This window comes from Moschus berezovskii, chromosome 1, assembly GCF_049115385.1.
Source record: "Moschus berezovskii isolate FMDL1 chromosome 1, NW_MosBer_1.0, whole genome shotgun sequence".
Classification (NCBI taxonomy): Eukaryota; Metazoa; Chordata; class Mammalia; order Artiodactyla; family Moschidae; genus Moschus; species Moschus berezovskii.
In genome coordinates this window covers 65,392,070-65,414,644 of record NC_142460.1, presented here as the reverse complement: position 1 = coordinate 65,414,644, position 22,575 = coordinate 65,392,070, and the positions used below count along the sequence as shown (strand labels likewise).

The 22,575-nt window shown below is 38.4% G+C and overlaps 1 protein-coding gene across 2 annotated transcripts in view; it reads right to left on the bottom strand.

Moving 5' to 3' along the window:
- The window catches only part of LOC129547018 (transmembrane protein 45A-like), a 74,382-nt gene that overhangs the window by 2,129 nt on the left and 49,678 nt on the right, over positions 1-22,575 (bottom strand). For both annotated transcript variants that reach the window (XM_055412617.2, XM_055412706.2), the window contains exons 3-5: positions 21,868-22,080; positions 19,803-19,987; positions 9,613-9,758 (exon numbers count right to left, since the gene is read on the bottom strand). In XM_055412617.2, the coding sequence (XP_055268592.1) occupies positions 9,613-9,758; positions 19,803-19,987; positions 21,868-22,080 (544 nt within the window). The remainder of the gene's footprint in view (positions 1-9,612; positions 9,759-19,802; positions 19,988-21,867; positions 22,081-22,575) is intronic.

Sequence of the window (22,575 nt, the reverse complement as noted above, 5' to 3'; positions counted from 1 at the left end):
TGATAACTCTTCTGGAAAATGAAACAAAGAACTAGCTATTTATTATAGTAAGTTGCCTACAAGTGAAACTTCAAGTTTCACACTTTCAAATATGTAACTGTGTGTGCCAGCCCCTATATGCCGGCTGTTGTACTACACTACTGTACTTTTCAAGGTACTGTATTGTGAGGTTAAAAATATTTCTTTATTTTTGTGTTTGTTTTTTATGTACATGTTACTTGTGTGAAAAGTATTATAAACCTATTACAATACAGTATTATATACAGATATATATATATATATATACATACACAATCGTGTTAGTTGGGTTCCTAGGCTAACTGTTGCACTTACAAACAAATTGGACTTATGAACATGTTCTCAGAATGGAACTCGTTTGTCTGTAGGGAATTTGCTATAGAAATTGTTTACACGGTTAACAGTGTTAATACAGTGACTACTCCTGTTCCGGATTCCTCCTGTCTGAGTTGTATTTGCTGTTGTTAGACGCCATCAAGCTGAGGCATATTCAGGCTCTGTCCACACCCTGAAGCCCTTGGTATTGGCACACACAGAAATGGCTACTGGGGACAGATTGAGGGATGGAATAATAAAGAGGAAATATAAAGGATTGCTAGCTCCTGGAATGGTGCAAGTTCAGGAAATTAAGTTCAGGGTGTGTCTGGGCTTTTGCTCCCACATGTTCCCTTCAGTTAATTTAAGAGCAGAGCTAAGACTCTGGGTATACTTCCAGAGTTGAAGTGGAAATCAAACTTCCAAAAAGCAAACTACCATCTACCATGAATTTGGTCATTTCTATTTTGTTCTTCAAAATGGCTCACAAGAATCATTTGCTTGAAAAACCAACCTGAAAATGGGTAATATTTCTCTGTCCATCCAGAGGGGCTTTTGAAATACTTCTGTATCACAGTGATGTTTACACAAGTTTATATGCGAAATACAGTAAAACATACAATAAGATTTCCCAACAGATAGGTCTCTCCTAGGAGCTGTCATCAGAACAGCAGGCATGGGACTAGATGAGGCAATCTTTAAACCATTATTCAGGAAAGCTGGAAAGCACAGCTTCATTTTTCAGAGATTTGGGGGACAGGCGTTCCATAACCCAGTTTTGTTTCCATGGTGATCTCTGTGCTTTGTCAAATAAATTCAAATAGAATGTCCTTAAAACCTATCACCTGTGACTGAGTTATAATCCACCTCACAGTCAAACCCAGATGTACAGATTTTCAAAGCTCTTTGTGACGACAGGATTGAATTGAATTATCCTACATATAACCACACTAAAAGTCAATATTCAATCTTCGTGATATTGTTTTATCTACTGCTTAACATTATATTAAAATATATCAGAATATAAGCTCTTGGCCTTATATTTCATAAGCAGTATGAGAGCAAAACTTAAAAGTATATAAAACATGATTTCCAAACAATTGAATCCTGTTTGAGTAGTGCCGAAACAAAGCTGTTAAAATAGAAAATAAGTGTTTATTGAGAGTATGCAAAGAGCTGTGAGAGATATGAAAAAGGTCTTTTCCTCCAGGTAACACAATCTAGTTAGCAGATAAGCCTAACATGAGCTAACAGTAAATATCACAAGATTGATCACAAGTGTTAAAATGTGTGATCAAGACTAAAGTACTGTAAAACTCATGCAAGGAGATAAGCAAAGACTAGAACAATCACGTACATTTTCATATAAAATATGAGCATTTGATTGGATATGCCAGGTAGAGACAACTATGTGGTCAAGAAGTCAAGGGTGCCGGGCAAGGAGAGACAGTTGAAAAAGTAAACATGGAGTTTCTGGTTTCTAGAAAACTATACGTGGATAAGAGGTTCATTAGGGGTCTGAAGCTTTTTAAAACAGAAAGAAGCAATAGTCTTCTTTTGGCTCTAGAACTAACATGGAATAGAGAGGCTCCTTGAATGCTGGCTTTATTCTTGGAGGCTGCCCAAACCCTAAGGAGATGAGGCCCAGAAGTCAGCCTAAAACAATAGAGGAAGAAGTCAAGTTTCACTCAGTGGCAGAGTGAACCTTAATCACCAGTGCATACACATGCTTTGAGGGAACTGAATAGGACTAATAGAAATCATTCTAGGAGAAGGTAGAATTTCAAGCAGCCATAGCACTTAGACTCTAGAAGGAGGTAACTACAAATCAAAGCCTACTAGAGACATCTGGGAGCTAGACAAGGAAAAGACTTTTTCACCCAGAGACACAGCACCAAAGCTCTTTAGCAGTAAAGCCCTAAGAAGCACAGAGCAGTAGAGGTAGCTGGGGAAACACTGAGAGAGAGGCCTAGAAAGCTAGTTTGGGCAGAGGCTGAGACCCATTGGGCCTTGAATCAACTACTGAATTTAGGGATCTAGAGAACATGCCAGATGTGTACTCTCCAAAATGATAGTCACTATGTATATATGAAAGCTAAAATTAATTAAAATTAATGTAGCACTGGATTGGGACGATCCTTTGGAGAAGGAAATGTCAAACCACTCCAGTATTCTTGCCTGGGAAATCCCATGGACAGAGGAGCCCTGTGAGCTATAGGACATGGGGTCACAAAAGAGTCAGATATGACTTGGCAACTAAATAGCAAAAACAATAACAAGGCACATGTCAAGTGCACAATAGTCACACATAGATCACGGCTACATGATGGAGACTGCAGATATAGAACACTTCAATAATGCTAAAGTCTGAAGGATTGGAGCCTGCATGATTAATAGTTGGAATCAGCCAAGCCAGCTGTGGTGTGGCATTAGCTACCATGCTAATGGAAATAAGCAACCATGCTCATTCCATCCTATTCCTACTCATCCTTCAAGCTGCAGCTTAATTCTCAATTGTGAGGAGGCCTCCTCTGTTTCCAGTAGTGCTTTATTCTTACACTATTTCCATTTATTGTACTATATGTAAACTGTCTCTCTCTCCCCATAGGGTCTATACCTTATACAATTTTTGATACAGAGGAAGGAGAACAAGAACAAGGGGAATAATAAAAAGAACAAGGTTGGGTGGGGGAGGTGGTTCAAGATAGCAGCCTAGGAAGGTCCTGAATTCACCTCCTCCCATGGACACAGCAAATCTACAGCTACATAAAGAACAACTCCCTATGGGGAAAAAAAGACCTGAAAACTATCCAAACAGCTCCTCTACTATAAAGGACAAAAGGTCCACAATGAGATGGGTAAAAGAGGCAGAGACATGGTTCCACCAAAGACCCCACCTCCAGGGTGGAGACCCACAATCAAAGAGATCTCACAGATACAGAGCTTCTTCCTGAGGAGCAAGAATTTGTGCCCTATATCGGCACCCCAACCCTTGAGACTTGCATTGATGAGATGAACCCCCAAAACATCTGGCTTTGAAGACCAACAGGGCTGATGTCCAGAAGAACCAAAGGGCTGTAAGGAATGGAGATTCCACTCTTAATGGGCTTGCATGCAGACTCACCCACCTGGCCATACAGCACAAAAACCACAGTTTGAAGAGTCCGGACCATATGTGAATGGGATTCATTTGCTAATCTTAAAGCATCTGCCAGCAAGGAAGAAATCTGTTAGGATTCTCTCTAGGAATGGAATCACTGGCAGGTTCCATTTTGCTTTCTTCCCCCTCTACTTTGCTAGTGCCAGCACTAGCAGCCACCATTTTTATACTCTCATTCTAACTTGCTAGCACTCGTGTTAGATCAGAGGAGAAATTAAAAACCACCTGGAGACAAGTGGAAAATAGAAATACCACATACCAAAATCTATGCAATGCAACAAAAGCAGTCGTAAGATGGAAGTTTATAGCAACAGTCCTACCTCAATAAGTCTACCTTGAATAAGAAAAATTTCAAATAAACAACCTCACTTTTACACCAAAGGGAACTAGAAAAAGAAGAGCAAACAAAGCCAAAAATTACTGTAAGGAAGGAAATAGTAAAGATCAGAGTAGAAATAAATGAAACAGAAAGTGAAAAGACAATAGAAGAGATCAGTGAAACAAACAGCTGGTTATTTGAAAATATATAAACAAAACTGACAAACCTTTAGCTAGACTCACTAAAGAAAAAAGAAAATGAAAATAAAATGTTAGTCATTTAGTCATGTCTGACTCTTTGTGAGCCCATGGACCATAGCCTGCCAGGCTCCCATGATCATGGGATTCTCCAGGCAAGAATACTGAAGTGGGGTGCCATTTCCTTCTCCAGGGGATTTTCCCGACCCAGGAATCAAACCCAGGTCTCCCACATTGCAGGCAGATTCTTTACCATCTGAGCCACCAGGGAAGGAATAAAAGAGAAGGCCGAAATAAAGTCAGAAATGAAAAAGGAGAAATCAACATTACTCTCACACCAAAATCAGGCAAAGATATCACATACAAAAAAGAAAATTACAGGCCAATATCACTGATAAAAATAGGTGCAAAACTTTCAACAATATAAGTAAACTGAATTAAAGGCTATAAGGATCATATACCCTGATCAAGTGATTCCAGGGATGTAAGAATAGTTCAACATCCACAAATTAATCAATGTAATATATCACATTAACAAAAAGATGGATTAAAATCATATGATTATCTCAATAGATGTATGAAAACATTTGACAGAATTCAATATCATTTATGATAAAAACTTTCAACAAGTGGATATAAAAAGATGTATATCTTAACATAATAAAGACCATATACGACATGCTCACAGGTAACATCATACGCAGTGATGAAGTCATGAAATTTTATTCCTTAAAATCAGGACCAAGACAATAACGTTCACTCTCACTACTTTTAGTCAAAATAGAGTTTAAGTCCTAGCCATACCATTTAGGCAAGAAAAAAAGGCATCCAAATTGTAAAGGAAGAGGTAAAATTGTTACTATTTGCAGATGACATGATACTCAATATAGAAAATCCTAAAGACTCTACCAAAAACCTGTTAGAATTAATAAATTTAGTAAAGCTGCATGGTACAAAATCAATATGCAAACATGTTGCATTTTATACAGTAACAAGAAACTATTAGAAAGAGATATTAAGAAAACAATCCCATTTACAATAGCATCAAAAAGAATAAAATACGTATGAGCAAATTTAACCAAGGAAATGAATGACCTATACGCTAAAAACTATAAAACATTGATAAAAATAATGGAAGAAGACACAAATAAATGGAATGATAGTCCATGCTTATGGACTGGAAAAATTAGTATCATTAAAATGTCTACATTACCCAAATTGATCTACAGATTCAATGCAATCCCTATCAAATTATGAATGGCATTTTTCACAAAAATAGAACAAACAATCCCAAAGTTTATATGGAATCACAAAAGATCCTGAATAGTCAAAAAGAAGTTGTTCTTCTTAAAAAAGAAGAACAAAGCTGGGGGGAATCATACTTTCTAATTTCAGACTATACAACAAAGCTATAAAATCAAAACAGTATGATATTGGCATAAAAACAAACCCATAGATCAATGACACAAAATAAAGAACTAAACTCATATATACATGGTCAATTAATTTATGATAAAGGAGGTAAGAATATAAAATGAGAAAAGGCCAGTCTTTTTGTTGTGCTGGGAAAACTGTACAGCCACGTGCAAAATAATGAAACTGGGACACTATCTTATACCATACATAAAAATTAACTCAAAATGGATTAAAGTCTTGAATGTAGTACTAAAACCATAAAAATCCTAGATGAAAATATAAGTGGTAAGTTCCTTGATATTGCGCTCATTGATATTTTCTGGATCTGACTCCAAAGGAAATGGCAACAACAAAAAAAACTAAACAAATGGAACTACATCAAATAGAAAGCTTCTGCACAGTGAAGGAAACCATCAAAAAAATAAAAAGGAAACACTAAATGGAAGAAGATATTCCTAAATGATATCTGATAAAAGGTTATATCCAAAATACATAAAGAAATCAAGCAACCCAATAACAACAACAATGAAAATTCAATTTAAAAATAGGCAGAGAATCTGAATAGACATTTTTCCAAAGAAGACCTACAGACAACTAAAAGGCATACCTGAAGAACAGCTGTTATCAAAAGGACAAGATATAACAAGTATTGGCCAGAATATAGAGAAAAGAGAACCCTGATGTACTATTTGGTAGAAATGTAAATTGGTATAGCCACTATGGAAAACAGCATAAAGTGTCCTCAAAAAATTAAAAACAGAAGTACCATACAATACAGCAAATCTACTTCTGGGTATTTATCTGAAGAAAATGAAAACACTGATTTAAAAAGCCACCTCTAGGTTCATTGTACCATATTTATAATATAACAACCAAAATATTTGGGCTTCCCCAATGGCTCAGTGGTAAAGAATCTGCCTGCAGGGCAGAAGATGTAGGAGAGGTGAGTTTGATCCCTGGGTCAGGAACATCCCCTGAAGAAGGAAATGACAACCCATTCCAGTATTCTTACCTGGAGAATCCCATGAATAGAGAAGCCAGCAGGCTATAGTCCACAGGGTCACACAGAGTCAGACACAGCTGAACACAGACACACACACAAAACCAGGATATGGAAACAAATGTCTATCAATTGATGAATGGATAAAGGAGATGTTTTATATATGCATTTATACAAGATAAATATTTTATACTTATATGTATATAATAGAATATTCCGTTCCGTTCGTCACTCAGTCGTGTCCAACTCTTTGCGACCCCGTGGACTGTAGCCTACCAGGCTTCTCCGTCCATGGGATTCTCCAGGCAAGAATACTGGAGTGGGTTACCGTTTCCTTCTCCAGGAATAGAATATTACTCAACCATAAAAAAGAATGAAATGGACCTTGAGGTATTATGCTAAACACAATAAGACAGATAGAGAAAGACAAATACCAAATGATTTCACTTATCTGTGAGATCTAAAAAACAAAGGAACAGACAAAACAAGGAACAGATTCATGGTTGCCAGAGTTGGGGGAGGTAGGCAAAAATGGGTGAAGGGGATCAAAAGGTACCAACTTCCAGGTATAAAATAAGTCTTATAGTTTTTAGAATACAGGTCGTTGGTCTCCTTAGGTAGGTTTATTCTAAGATATTTTATTCTTGTAATGGGGTTGTTATTCTTGTTATTACCAAGTTGTTATTCTTGGTAAATGGGGTTGTTTCTTGAATTTTCTTTCTGATCTTTTATTGTTAGTATACAGATAAGAACAGACTTCTATGTATTAATTCTGTAACCTGCAAATTTACCAAATTCATAATGAGCTCTAGTAGTTTTCTTTCAGTGTTTTTAGGGTTTTCTATGTTATCATGTTATTTGCAAACAGTGACATGAATTTAACTTCTTTCTCACTTGAATTTCATGTATTTCTTTCTCTTCTCTGATTGCTGTAGCTAGGACTTCCAAAACTCAGTCAAATAGAAGTGGTGAGAGTGGATATCTTTGTCTTGTTCCTGACCTTAGAGGAAATGCCTTTAGCTTTTCACCAATAAATATGATTGTTAGTTATACGTTGTCATATATGGGGTTTATTATGTTGAGGCATGGTCCCTCTATGCCCACTTTCTGGAGTTTTTATCATAAATGGGTGTTGAATTTTGTCTAAAGCTTTTTCTGCATCTATTGAGATGATCATATCACCTCACACCAGTCAGAATGGCTATCATCAAAAAATCCAAAAACAACAAATGCTTGAGAGGGTGTTGAGAGAAGGTAACCCTCCTACACTGTTGATGAGAATGTAAATTGCAGCTACCATGGAGAACAGTATGGAGATTTCTTAAGAAGCTAAAAATAGAGTTACCATATAATCCTGCAATCCCACTCCTGGGCATACAACCAGAGAAAAACATGATCCAAAAGGATACATGCACCCCAATGTTCACTGAAGCATTATTTACAATAGATAAGATATGGAAGCAATCTAAATGTCCATCAATAGAAGATGGATAAAGAAGATGTGGTACATATATATACAATGAAATAGTACTCAGCCATTAAAAAAAATACTGCTATTTGCAGCAACATGGGGAGACCCAGAGATTGTCATACTTAGTAAAGTAAGTCAGACAGAGAAAGAAATAACATATCTTATTTATGAAACAGAAATAGACTCACAGACTTAAGAGAAGGAACTTATAGTTACAGGGGAGAATAGTGGGGAGAGGGATATTTAGGGAGTTTGGAATTGATATGTACACACTGCTGCCTCTAAAATGGATAACCAAAGAGGACTGACTGTATAGCATAGGGAACTCTGCTAAATATTCTGTAATAAACTAAGTGGGAAAAGAATTTGAAAAAGAATAGATACATGTATATGTATAACTGAATCACTATTCTGTACACTTTAATTAGCACTACACTTAATCAACTGTACTATAATATAAAATTTAAAAATTGTAAAAACAGAATAAAATAAGTCATGGGGATTTTGTGTATAACACAGTAACTATAATAAAAAATATTGTATTGTAGATGTGAAAGTTGGTTAAAAAAGTAAATCTTGAAAGTTCTCATCACAAGAAAAAAATTTTGTAACAATATGGTGACAGATGGTGTAACTATTAATAGACTGATTGTGATGGTCATTTTGCAATGTATACAAAAGGTGAATCATTATGTTGTACAAAATGAAACTAGTATAATGTTGTATGTCAATTGTGGTGGTTGTTGTTTAGTCTCTAGGTTGTGTCTGACTCTTTGCAACCCCTTAGGCTATAGCCCACCAAGCTCCTCTGTCCATGGGATTTCACAGGCAAGAATACTGGAGTGGGTTGCCATTTCTTTCTCCAGGGGATGTTCCCAACCCAGGAGCCGAACCCCCATCTCTTGCATTGGCAGGCTAATTCTTTACCACTGAACCACCAGGGAAGCCCATGTCAATTGTACTTCAATTTAAAAAGAAATCTATCATAGGAACCGAAGCAGGGAAAAGAAGAGCAAGGGTAAGAAGAATTTCTGTTGAGCTGTTATTATATTAAGGGCAGTTTAATGATATGATCTCACTTAGGTACCATCATTATCCCCAATTTTCAGACAACAAAACTGATATTTAATGTAGTTATATAATTTACCCAAAGTCTTTTAGCTGACAAGAAGCAGAGCTGGAAACATGGGTTCTTAGCAATCTGTTCCATTGCTCCTCACCCATCATAAAACACTGTGTCAAAGTCCTTATAAAAACATGTAGCATTCAACTTAATCTTACTGTTACAAATATTACAGCAAATATCAAATTAATCAGTTTTTCAAAGTTAATGAGAGGCATACATGTTGGTCAAAAATGACACCACATTAGGGAAGTGTCATAACTGACGTACATATGGGCAAACGGAGGGGGCTCACTTCAGGTATGCTTATGACCATTTGGAAACGAAAACAGAAAATGCAAAGGCATGAAGGCACAGAAGAACATATTGAAGGGTGATGCACAGGTTCCGAGTACAACAGAGACACTCTTTAACCATTCTTAAACCAGCATTTATTATTTTAATTGGAAATGTTTATGTGTGTGGATAATTTTCTGTATTCCCCTGTTTGTGGAATGCTAAGGAATAAAATACCTAAAGTTCAGACTGTTGAGTCTTGATGATCCTATACCAAAATAAAATAGAATTTCTGTGAACAAAAGTCACTAACTTACCAGGTGACAAAGGCATAAACTGCTCCAGTGATGATAATGGCTGTTGCATAATGCCAACAAAAGCATATGGTGAGAAACATAATGTTGTTATGATCCATTAAATCCCATGGAGGGCCTCCGTTGAGGGGATAAAGGACAAACGCAATCTGTAATTTAAAAGAAAGAGTGAACATTAAAGCATTAACAGCCACATTACCAAAGATGGTGCAGTTCAAAATGCTTTCTTTCAAGATTAATGGTGACAGATAATTAATTATCTGAAATGCTACAGATAAGAAACTGCTATCTGTTTCACTAAGACAATATCTACTTAATCATATTTTTGCAAAAATGTTTAGAATATATACAGATCAATTTTCAAAATATGACTGGTAGTCATCTCTGTAGATTGGTAGACTTTCAGAGAATTTGGTAAGATTCCAAGTTGCTCAGTTTCACTTTTATTTCAAAGCCAGAGTTTTTTAAAAAAAGTTTTTGAAATAAACAAAGCCCACTGGTAACACTGTATTTATACTGAAAACTTGTCTCCTAAGATCTGGAGCAAGACAGGGTGTTTGATTTTACCATTTCTATTCAACACTGTACTAGAAATTCTAGCCAGAGCAACTAGTCAAGAAAAATAGATAAAGGGCATCCACACTGCAAAGGAAGAAGTAAAACTATCTATATTCACAAATAAAATGATCTTATGTACAGAAAATTCTAAAGAATCCACAAAAAGCCTATTAGAGCTAATAAATGAATTTAGCAAACTTGCAGGATACAAAATCAACACTCAAAACATGTAATGGACAATTCAAGAAATAAATTAGGGAAACAACTCCACTTATAAAAGCACTGAAAAGAATAAAATATATAGGAATAACTTTAATCAAGGAGGTTCAAGTCTTGTACCTTGCAGACTACAAAACATTGTCAAAATAGATCAAAGATCTAAATAAATGAAAGTGTACCACATGCTCATGAACTGGAGCATTTAATATTGTTAAGACTGCAATAGCACCCACAGCACTCCACAGATTCACTATGATCCCTATCAAAATCCCAATGGTCTTTTTTTGCAGAAATGGAAATCTTATTCTAAAATTTATGTGGTATTGCAAGGGACCCCGAATAGCCCAAACAACCTTGAAAAAGTAAAGCAAAGTTGTAGTCTTATACTTAGTGATTTCAAAACTTATGACAAAAACTACAATACTCAAAACACTGTGGTACTAACATAATGGTAGACATACAGGTCAATGAAATAGAATTGTGAGTCCAGAAATAAGACTATAAACCTGTAATAAATTGGTTTTTGACAAGAGTGCCAAGGCCATTCAATGGGGAAGTTAAAGTCTCTTCAACAACTGGTGCTGGGACAAATGAATATATACATGCAAAAGAAAAATTATTTACCCTTATTTTATACCATATATAAAAATTAACTCAAAATGAATCAAAAACCTAAATATGAGAACTAAAATTATAACTGCTAGAAGAAAACATAAGGAAAAAGTTTCATGTCCTGGGTTTTAGTGATGATTTCTTATACATGACACCAAGACACATTAAAATTGAGAATTTTTATACATCAAAGGACAGTATCAAGAAAATAAAAAAAAAAATCCTCTGCATAGGAGAAAATCCTGACAAATCATGTCTCTAATACGGAATTGATATCTAGAGTATATAAAGAAATCCTAAATCTCAACAAAAAGCCAAAAAAAAATTTAATGGGCAAAGGACAAGAAGACTCATTTCCCAAGAGGCATACAAATGGTTGATAAGCTCAAAAAAATTATGAACATCATCAAGTTATTAGAGAAATACAAACCAAAACCACTATGAGATATTAGTATCCCCTAGGATGGTAGTGGAGAAGGCAATGGCAAGCCACTCCAGTACTCTTGCCTAGAAAATCCCGTGGATGGAGGAGCCTGGTAGGCTGCAGTCCGTGGGGTCACTAAGGGTCGGACACGACTGAGCGACTTCACTTTCACTTTTCACTTTCACACATTGGAGAAGGAAATGGCAACCCACTCTAGTGTTCTTGCCTGGAGAATCCCAGGGACGGGGGAGCCTGGTGGGCTTCCATCTATGGGGTCACACAGAGTCGGACACAACTGAAGTGACTTAGCAGCAGCAGCAGGATGGTAGTAATAATAAGTAACAAGTATTGGCAAGGATATGGCAAAACTGGAATCCTTATATATTGCTGGTGAGAATGTAGAATGGTATAGCCATGTGGAAAACACTTTGACAGTTTCTTGAAAAGTTAAATGCAGAATTATCACATGACCTGACAATTTTATTCTAGGTACTATATATGCCCCACATAATTGAAAAGAGGTGTTCAAATAAAAAGTCCTACACAAAATGACATGACAGCATTGACACACGGGCCAAAAGCTGAAAAAAATCCAAATGTCCAACAATCAGTTCAGTTCAGTCGCTCAGTCGTGTCCGACTCTTTGCGACCCCATGAATCACAGCACGCCAGGCCTCCCTGTCCATCACCAACTCCCGGAGTTCACTCAAACTCATGTCCATCGAGTCGGTGATGCCATCCAGCCATCTCATTCTCTGTCGTCCCCTTCTCCTTCCGCCCCCAACCTTTCCCAGCATCAGACTCTTTTCCAGTGAGTCAACTCGACGCATGAGGTGGCCAAAGTATTGGAGTTTCAGCTTTAGCATCAGTCCTTCCAATGAACACCCAGGATTGATCTCCCTCAGAATGGACTGGTTGGATCTCCTTGCAGTCCAAGGGACTCTCAAGAGTCTTCTCCAGCACCACAGTTCAAAAGCATCAATTCTTCGGTGATCAGCTTTCTTCACAGTCCAACTCTCACATCCATACATGACCACGGGAAAAACCATAGCCTTGACTAGACGGACCTTGGTTGGCAAAGTGCAAGATGTGGTTATTCCATATAACAATATTATTCAACCATAAGAAATAATGACATATTAGTACATAATACAACATGAATGAATATAACATAATGAAACCGTTATGTTAGAGAAAGAAGCTAGACACAAAAGGTAATTGTTTTAACTTTTTATTTATTGATTTGGCTTTGCTGGGTCTTCGTTGCTATGCATGGGCTTTCTCTAGTTGCAGCAAGCAGGTGCTAATCTGTTTGGTTTGTGGGCTTCTCATTGCTATGGTTTCTCTTGTTGGGGAGCACAGGCTCTAGGTTGCACAGGCTTCAGTAATTGTGAAGCACAGGCTTAGCCGCTCTGTGTCATGTGGAGTCTTCTCAGACCAGAGATCGAACCAGTGGTCCCTGCACTGGTAGGCGAATTCTTATCCACTGCATCACCAGGGAAGTCCAAAAGATAACATATTGTATGAGGCAGTGTGAAGGATAGTGGCTTGGACACAAGGGTCTGTTTGAGTCATCTCAGCAGTTTGGTACAGTTTGAACAATTGGTCCCGTGAAAACATGGCACTGTTCTCCCTTAAAACACAGATTATAGACTGGCAGATCCTGAATCACATCTATATCACAGACATGCTTTGCCTGCCTTGCACATTTTTTAAATAGTTTGAATTAGTTTACAACACTTCCAAAATTAGGGAACTTCGTGCAAAAGTACATCTCAGCTTATTTCTAAAAATAGAAATATCTGTCCACACCAGACCTGTGTTCCAAAGCATGAACAGCAACATGTGTTCTCCATCAATTCATCATTCAGGTTGGTAGCTGCCTGACCAATTGGAGCAGTCCAGAGGCCTTCATTTTTATACTGGTGCTATGAACTTTATTTACTAATCAATGTCATATTCATATATTTTTCTAAAATATCAGAGCTGAAATAAGCTAGATAGTCTATAATAACTCCTTCCTGCCCTTCTCTACATCCCAGAGGATATACTCCTTTTCTTGTCTCTATTTTACAGATAAGAAAACTCAGTAAGGCATGAGCCTGCCCCTTTGTCTCCAAACAGACAAAAAGGCCAGCTCCTGAGCCACCAGAGAAGTCCAAAAATATGGAAGTGGATAGCCTACCCCTTCTCCAGGTGATCTTCCTGACCCAGGAATCGAACCAGGGTCTCCTGCACTGCTGGTGGATTCTTTACCAGCTGAGATACCAGGGAAGCCCATATATCGCTTCAGTTCAGTTCAGTTCATTTGCTCAGTACTGTCAGACTCTTTGCGACCCCACGGACTGTACCACGCTAGGCTTCCCTGTACATTACCAACTCCTAGAGCCTACTCAAACTCATGTCCATCGTGTTGGTGATGCCATCCAACCCATCTCATCCTCTGTCGTCCCCTTCTTCTCCCGCCTTCAATCTTTCCCAGCATCACAGTCTTTTCCAATAAGTTGGTTCTTCGCATCAGGAAGCCAAAGTATTGGAGTTTCAGCTTCAGCATTAATCTTTCCAATGAACATTCAGGACTGATTTCCTTTAGGATGGACTGGTTGGATCTCCTTGCAGTCCAAGGGACTCTCAAGAGTCTTCTCCAACACCACAATTCAAAATCATCAATTCCTCAGTGCTCAGCTTTCTTTATAGTCCAACTCTCACATCCATACATGACTATTGGAAAAACCACAGCTTTGACTAGACGGACCTTTGTTGGAAAAGTAATGCCTTTGCTTTTTAATACGCTGTCTAGGTTAGTCATAGCTTTACTTCCACAGAGCAAACATCTTTTAATTTCATGTTGGCAGTCACCATCTGCAGTGATTTTAGAGCCCCCCAAAATAAAGTCTGTCACTGTTTCCAGTGTTTCCCCATCTATTTGCCATGAAGTGATGGAACTGGATGCCATGATCTTAGTTTTCTGAATGTTGAGTTTTAAGCCAGCTTTTTCACTCTCCTCTTTCACTTTCATCAAGAGGCCCTTTAGTTCTTCTTCGCTTTCTGCCATAAGGGTAACATCATCTGCATATCTGAGGTTATTGATATTTCTCCTGGCAATCTTGATTCTTCCTCCAGTCCAGCATTTCGCAGGATGTATTCTGCATATAAGTTAAATAAGTAGGATGATAATATACAGCCTTGACAGACTCCTTTCCCTATTTGGAACCAGTCTGTTGTTCTATGTCCAGTTCTAACTGTTGCTTCTTGACCTGCATACACATTTCTCAGAAGGCAGATCAGGCAGTCTGGTATTCCCATCTCTTGAAGAATTTTCCAGAGTTTGTTGTGGTCCACACAGTCAAAGGTTTTGGCACAGTCAATAAAGCAGAAGTGGATGTTTTTCTGGAACTCTCTTGCTTTTTTGATGATCCAATGGATGTTGGCAATTTGATCTCTGGTTCTTCTGCCTTTTATAAATCCAGCTTGAACATTTGGAAGTTCAGAGTTCATGTACTGTTGAAGTCTGGCTTGGAGAATTTTGCTAGTGTGCGCAATGAGTGCAACTGTGTGGTAGTTTGAACATTCCTTCGCATTGCCTTTTTTTGGGATTGGAATGAAAACTGAACTTTTCCAGTCCTGTGGCCACTGCTGAGTTTTCCAGATTTGCTGGCATACTGAGTGCAGCACTTTCACTGCATCATCTTTTAGGATCTGAAATAGCTCAACTAGAATTCCATCACCTCCACTAGCTTTGTTCGTAGTAATGCCCTAAGGCCCACTTGACTTCACATTCCAGGATGTCTGGCTCTAGGTGAGTAATCACACCATCATGGTTATCTGGGTCATAAAGATCATTTTTGTATAGTTCTTCTGTGTATTCTTCTGCTTCTGTTAGGTCCTTACCATTTCTGTCCTTTATTGAGCCCATCTTTGCATGAAATATTCCTTTGGTATCTCTAATTTTCTTGAAGTGATCTCTAGTCTTTTCTATTCTGTTGTTTTCCTCTATTTCTTTGCACTGATCACTGAGGAAGGCTTTCTTGTGTCTCCTTGCTATTCTTTGGAACTCTGCATTCAAATGGGTATATCTTTCCTTTTCTCCTTTGCCTTTAGCTTCTCTTCTTTTCTCAGCTATTTGTAAGGCCTCCTCAGACAACCATTTTGCCTTCTTGCATTTCTTTTTCTTGGGGATGGTCTTGATCACTGCCTCCTGTACAATGTCACGAGCCTCCGTCAATAATTCTTCAGGCACTCTGTCTATCAGATCTTTTGAATCTATTTGTCACTTCCACTGTAGAAGCGTAAGGGATTTGATTCCGGTCATACCTGAATGATCTAATGGTTTTCCCTACTTTCTTCAATTTAAGTCTGAATTTGGCAGTAAGGAGTTTGTGATCTGAGCCACATTCAGCTCCCCTTCTTATTTTTGCTGACTGTATAGAACTTCTCCATTTGGCTTCAAAGAATATAATCAATCTGATTTCGGTATTGACCATCTGGTGATGTCCATGGGTAGAGCCTTCTCTTGTGTTGTTGGAAGAGGGTGTTTGCTGTGACCAGTGCACTCTCTTAGCAAAACTCTGTTAGCCTTTGCCCTGTTTCATTTCGTGCTCCAAGGCCTAATTTTCCTGTCACTCCAGGCAGCTCTTGACTTCCTACTTATGCATTCCAGTCCCCCATAATGAAGAGGACATCATGTATGGATAAGTAGTGGGAGAAAAAAATTGTGAAAAGCAAATAACAATGTAATTTTATTAGCCTGAGATAGAGTTTGGGGCATAAACATTCAAAGCAACCAAACATGGAAGCATAATAAATTCACCTAAGTCCCTGAAACATTTTCATTTCAGAAGAATCCAGCACAGAGGGGACAAGGGACATGTACCATGGCTAAACCTTCCTATCCTGCCAGTATGTTTGCTTGTATTGGTATCAAATATTCATTTTTCTCTAAGTCTCAAATGTCATTTAGTCTGACCACCCAGTAAAGAAAAATACTAGTCTGGACATAATGATGGATAGGAAGTTTTAAAAATAATCTGATTTATACCCTCAAAATTTAACCTCATATGCCTTCGTTAGAAAAGCTCTTGGGGAAATATGAAAACAGTATTATTCTGCCAAAAGGGACAACATTAAGCCAACCTATGCTCAGTTGCAAAAGTACACAGCTTCCTCCCTCAGATATTTAATTAATTAGTCATTAATTTTTAATGGAACACTAATTAGTTTCATCAGTTCTGCTCTTAATTGTATTATTACTTTATTCAACTATCTTTGGGTTTCCCCCTTTTATCTTACTTTCTTTATTTGAATATTTAGCTGTTTAAGAAATTGGATTGCATAAACATTTGGATAATCTTCAGCCCAAAAGACGGAATATACTTTCTTCTCAAATATATAGATTATTTACTACCACTGACATTGGGCTACATCCCAAAGAAGCCTTGACACATTTCAGAGGGAACACATACAAAGCAACTGAAAACAAATAATAAAATAAAAAGAATATTTTTAGAAATTGAATGTTTCTAAATAACTCATAAATTAAAGAGGAAAGCACATAGAAAATGCAACATTCAAAATAGCTCAAGGTGAAATCTACCACATACAAAATCTCATAGGAGGTAGCTATGCTAGTGTATAGGAGGAATTCTACAGTCTTAGGAATATTCATGTAAAAATAAGAAAAATTAAATATAAGTGAATATTCAACTCAAAAAACTAGAGAGGAGAAGAATATAGCCTCATGACATTAAATAAAAAACTGAAAATTAGGAGAAACTGACAAATCCATAAATATAACATAAAATTTTAACAGACCTCTATCAGAAAGTGAATGAGCAACTGGATGGAAAGCAATTAGAAACAGAATATTTAGAAACATTTAATTAAAAAGAGTCAAAGAGCCTGACTTTACCCCTACATCCAGAGAAATCTTTAATTTCCTTTTAGTTCCCCTGGAGCCAAATAACCAACCACCATGCCTACCCCAGACTTGGAGTCCACAGACTTGGAGTCCACAGGGCTGCAGCCCAGCTCTCTCAGTCTATGAATGTCTATTCTACTCTTGTGAGTGAGGTCACTCAGTCGTGTCCAACTCTTTGTGACCCCATAGACTGAGTCGCCTACCAGGCTCCTCTGTCCATGGGATTTTCCAGGCAATAGTACTGGAGTGGCTTGCCATTTCCTTCTCCAGGGGATCTTCCCAACCCAGGGCTCGAACCCGGGTCTCCCGCATTGCAGACAGACGCTTTACCGTTTGAGCCACCAGGGAAGTCCTAATTCTACCCATTTCTATTCTATTCACTGGTTGCTGGTGGCTTGCCCTACTTTTGTTTGTGGTGTTTAATTTGCAACTATGTATTTTTAAACTCTTTTACTTTCATTTAGTTTTCTATTCTTTTAACTTACTTTTTATTTTATAGGTATTTTTGATAGTTTATGTGTCATTGTTACATATTTGAAACAGAAGCGATACACTGAAGCATAAACTCACTGTGTCATCTTGACCTGAAAGTATCACTGTTAAATTTTTTTAATTTTATTTTTAGTTTTGAATCGGCAATACCAGAACATAGTAAAATATTCCAATCAAGAGATATAGAATGCATAATCACATCTTACATGCCATTCTATTTAGCTTCCCAACTGATGATAAATAATCTCACAATACAACATCTATATACCAACTGGTTAAATTCACTGATTATCAAATTATACCATGATAAGGTATTTGTTATTTTCTCCAAATCATTTTACCTTCAGAAAACCCCTGAATCGCAGCCCCTATTTACTAGCCTGTGCTCCAACAACTTTTCTACTCCCCCACAAGCTTAAATATCACATCTTTCCTAACCCCCATTTGACCATGATGTTTCTCTGAGTCTACCAGGGCTTTCTTATCAATCTTCACTGAAATGCAAAGCCCTGGAGGAACCACATCATCCCAAATCCCTGTACTTTAATGACTAAAAATCTCCTCTAAGAAATCTTCTGTGATTAAACCACATTCACCTTCCATTCCAGACTTTCCTTATAACCATGAATGTATATTTGGACAGAGGATGAGATGGTTGGATGGCATCACCAACTCAATGGATATGAATTTGAGTAAACTGCGGGAGTTGATGATGGACAGGGAGGCCTGGTGTGCTGCAGTCCATGGGGTCACAAAGAGTCGGACGTGACTGAGCGAACTGAACTGATAAAGTATATGTTCACTAATTGGAATACATGTTTTCAACAACACTCCAAGGTTAGGGAGACAGTAATAAAAGTGCCTGGGATTTGGAGTCAGACAGACCCACATTTAGATCCTAGTTCCACTACTGTGTGATCCTGAGCACATAACTTGCTCTCTCTGAGTCTCTTTACAGTCAGTTGGGGATGATAATATCTAACTTCCAAGTTGTCATGAGGACAAAATGAAAATGAAACAACATGTATGGACAAATGGATAAGAAAGCTGTGGTACATATACACAATGGAGTATTACTCAGCCATTAAAAAGAATGCGTTTGAATCAGTTCTAATGAGGTGGATGAAACTGGAGCCTATTATACAGAGTGAAGTAAGCCAGAAAGAAAAACACCAATACAGTATACTAACGCATATATATGGAATTTAGAAAGATGCAAATGATAACCCTGTGTACGAGACAGCAAAAGAGACACAGATGTATAGAACAGTCCTTGGGACTCTGTGGGAGAGGGTGAGGGTGGGATGATTTGGGAGAATGGCATTGAAACACGTATGTTGTCATATGTGAAATGAATCACCAGTTCAGTGTCGATGCATGTTACAGGATGCTCGGGGCTGGTGTGCGGGGATGACCCAGAGGGAGGATAAAGGGAGGAGTGAGGTGGGAGGGGGGTTCAGGAGGGGGAACTCATGTACACCCAGGGCAGATTCATGTCAATGTATGGCAAAACCAACCAATATAATACTGTAAAATAATTATCCTCCAATAAAAAATAAAAAAAAAAGAAACAACATGTGTGTAAAAGTCGTGTCCAGGGGCCGGCACATACTTATTCCTCAGTACATAATAATTCCCTCCCTTTCCTGCCTTCCTTATGTTTCTTGAGCTTATTACCCATCAGGCTTTAAGTGACTTTCGCACCGGGAACTGCATCCAGCTAAGCACCAGCTTAGAGTTCCTACAAAATGGATATTCAGGTGTGTGATGAAGGTGTACGCCTCCCACCGCCTTCCCTGCTCCTCTGTCACTAGTCTCACCAGGGCCGCTGGGCCTCTCAAAGGCCTGCATTCTCACTGCCAGCAGCATATCAGAAGGAAGTCTCTGGGTTCCAGGGCACAACACCCACAATCAAAGAGAGAAGGTCATCAGTGCAGATGCCAGGCACATTGACTGGAGGCCCCACCTCACCTGCCAGAACCAGCTTCCCTGAAGCAGGAAAAGGCTTGTCCGCAGAAGTTCCACAGTTATCTTGTCCTGCAAAAAGAGCTCCATGAAGGCGATCAGGCCTGTCAAACAGATGACCAAGACCAGAAGCTTGTGCACAAAGATGTCCAGCATCTCCCGGCCGTGAGTGTGATTGTAGAAGACAAAAGCTGTCAGAGGCAGAAAAAATAGTTTGTCTTTCTCAATGAAGCTACTGTTTTTCCCCCATCTCCACACAGCTTTACATAAAGCACAGACATCCGTCCAAAACATGAGGTGCCCACTGCTTCCCATACTAATGGAAATCTCTAGCATTTTTGGAGTCATCGCTATACCTGTTTAGGACGTAATCTTTGAAATCTCCTTTTCCCTTCCCCAGTCTTTATTCTCTTCTCCAATACATCATGACATTTTCAACCAACTAAATTTCAAAGCATGTTTTATGCAAAAGGAAAAATAATAAGCATGATGAAGGCAGGGGAGCAGGAGTTAGGGCAAGTGGACAGATGAATGAAATAAAATCTTTCCTTAAGTAATTTAGTCTACTGGAGGCAGCAAATACAAACACAAATCATAAGAGTGAACTTCGATGGGTAGGGTGAGTTTCTCTGGAAGCTCCCAAGAAGTAGTAACTAACTATATTTTTAATTCTATGGACAGATAGTGGCTTCAACTTCATCCTTTTCATTTGGATATGGAGGAAAAGATGTTCATTCAAAATATGGTAACATCTGGAGAGTAGCTTCGGTGTGAATGGATACATGCAGATATGAATTTTGAGTCCCTTTGCTGTCCACCTGAAACTATCACAGCATTGTTAACTGACTATACTCCAATACAAAATAAAAACTTTAAAATAATATGATAACATCTGAGATAATGAGAATCATGCTGTTGGTGACTGTTGCCCAACTTTTATCTATCCCTTGTTCTCAAAGAGCATTTGGCAAAAGCACTTATCTTTAGATGTAGGAGGCAAGGTGGACATTAGAAAGGACTGCCTCTTGATAACTTGGGACTTTTAAGCTCTATGACCAATCTACCCCTTACATATAAAATGTTGTGGTTCAGTCACGAAGTTGTGTCCAACACTTCTGTGACCCCATGGACTGTAGCCCACCAGGCTCCTCTTCCATAGGATTCTCCAGGCAACAGTACTGGAGCGGGTTGCCATTTCCTTCTCCATACATATAAAATAAATGAAAACAAATCATTAAATACTTGTCATCAATGTTTTCTTACACAGTAACAGGGAAGCCAACTGAACAAAAAGTGTTAGGACCTCAATTTTATGTGACTGGATTTTTTGGACTCTGCTTATCATGTAATGGTGGAGTTTCATTACATCAATATTAAAAAAGCTACTTCATAGGTATGGAAACTACTTTGCTTTGAGTGGTCTCTTCGTTGGAGGATATTTATGCTTTACTAGCCTGGAAAATGGCAACCCACTCCAGTGTTCTTGCCTGGAGAATCCCAGGGACGGGGGAGCCTGGTAGGCTGCCGTCTATGGGGTCACACAGAGTCAGACACGACTGAAGTGACTTAGCAGCAGCAGCAGCAGCAACCCCAGAAAAGGAAATGGCAACCCACTCTGGTATTCTTGCCTGGGAAATCTCACGGACAGAGAAGCCTGATGGATTTCAGTCCATGGGATCACAAAGAATTGGACAAAACTGAGTGACTAAACAACAACAACAATGCTTCACTACTCTGAGCTCAGTTTGTTGTATTAAAAATGGAAATAATGATCATCTCCAGGATAAACCTGAGATAAACGAGCATGGCAGGTGGTTCTTTAAGGTAGATGTGAAATTTGAATAAAACACCTGAATGATTGTGCTTGTCCAGTTTTGCTAAATAAGTTAGTAGGGAAGGGAAATCTTTGGCATCCTGTCTAGGACACCTCAATAGCTTACCATGGCCCAAACAGCTGGCCCACGGGTCAAGGCTGTACCAGGACACCAAAGCAAAGGTGCCCTTTATTGTTGTAAAGGGCTAAACAAATGTCCAATAATAATGAAAGATAAATGAAAATACTCATACTTACCCTCCACAAATAAGGCATTTAATAGCATTAATTTGCTAAAAGAGGCAGGAAGTGACCTGATGGTGGAACATAAGATGTTTGTCACACCCAGCAGCCCAAAGAAGAGGTACATGGTAAAATGATGCCAGTCTAGGAGTCTGACCCACTGATCCTTTTTGTAGTCATATAAGATCAAGTGTGGTCCTCCAGGAGTAAACTGTCCTCCAAGGATGCCTGCAGAGGGATATATCACACTTTAAGCCATCTTTCCACAACTTAACTGAAAACGGAAGATGCAGAAGGATCAGCCTACACCTTAGCTCAATATATCGTCTTTTTATGGTACTGATTCTTCTTTCTGGGCCATTACCTAACAGCTGAGCACTAGTTCTTTAGACTGGTTTTAGAGCTTCGAAGACTGGTTTGGATAATCCCGTTTAGTCAAAGATAGCCAATTTTGTAAAAGAGCTGTGTCAGATCTTCAACCCTAATGGTCTCAGTTCCACTGAGTTCCCCAATCAGTTCCACTGATGGACTAAGTTCCTATTTTAACCTAATGACTAGATAAATCCTGACTAATTTTGGATTTAGATTTGTGAGATTAATCCTATAGCATCTGATTACTTCCTTCTTACACAATACGTCTTTGGGTCGGGAGTTGTGCTTGGTTCAGGATTGAAATGCTAGAGTTCAGCTTCTCCCCAATTAAGGATAACCAGATACAACGGA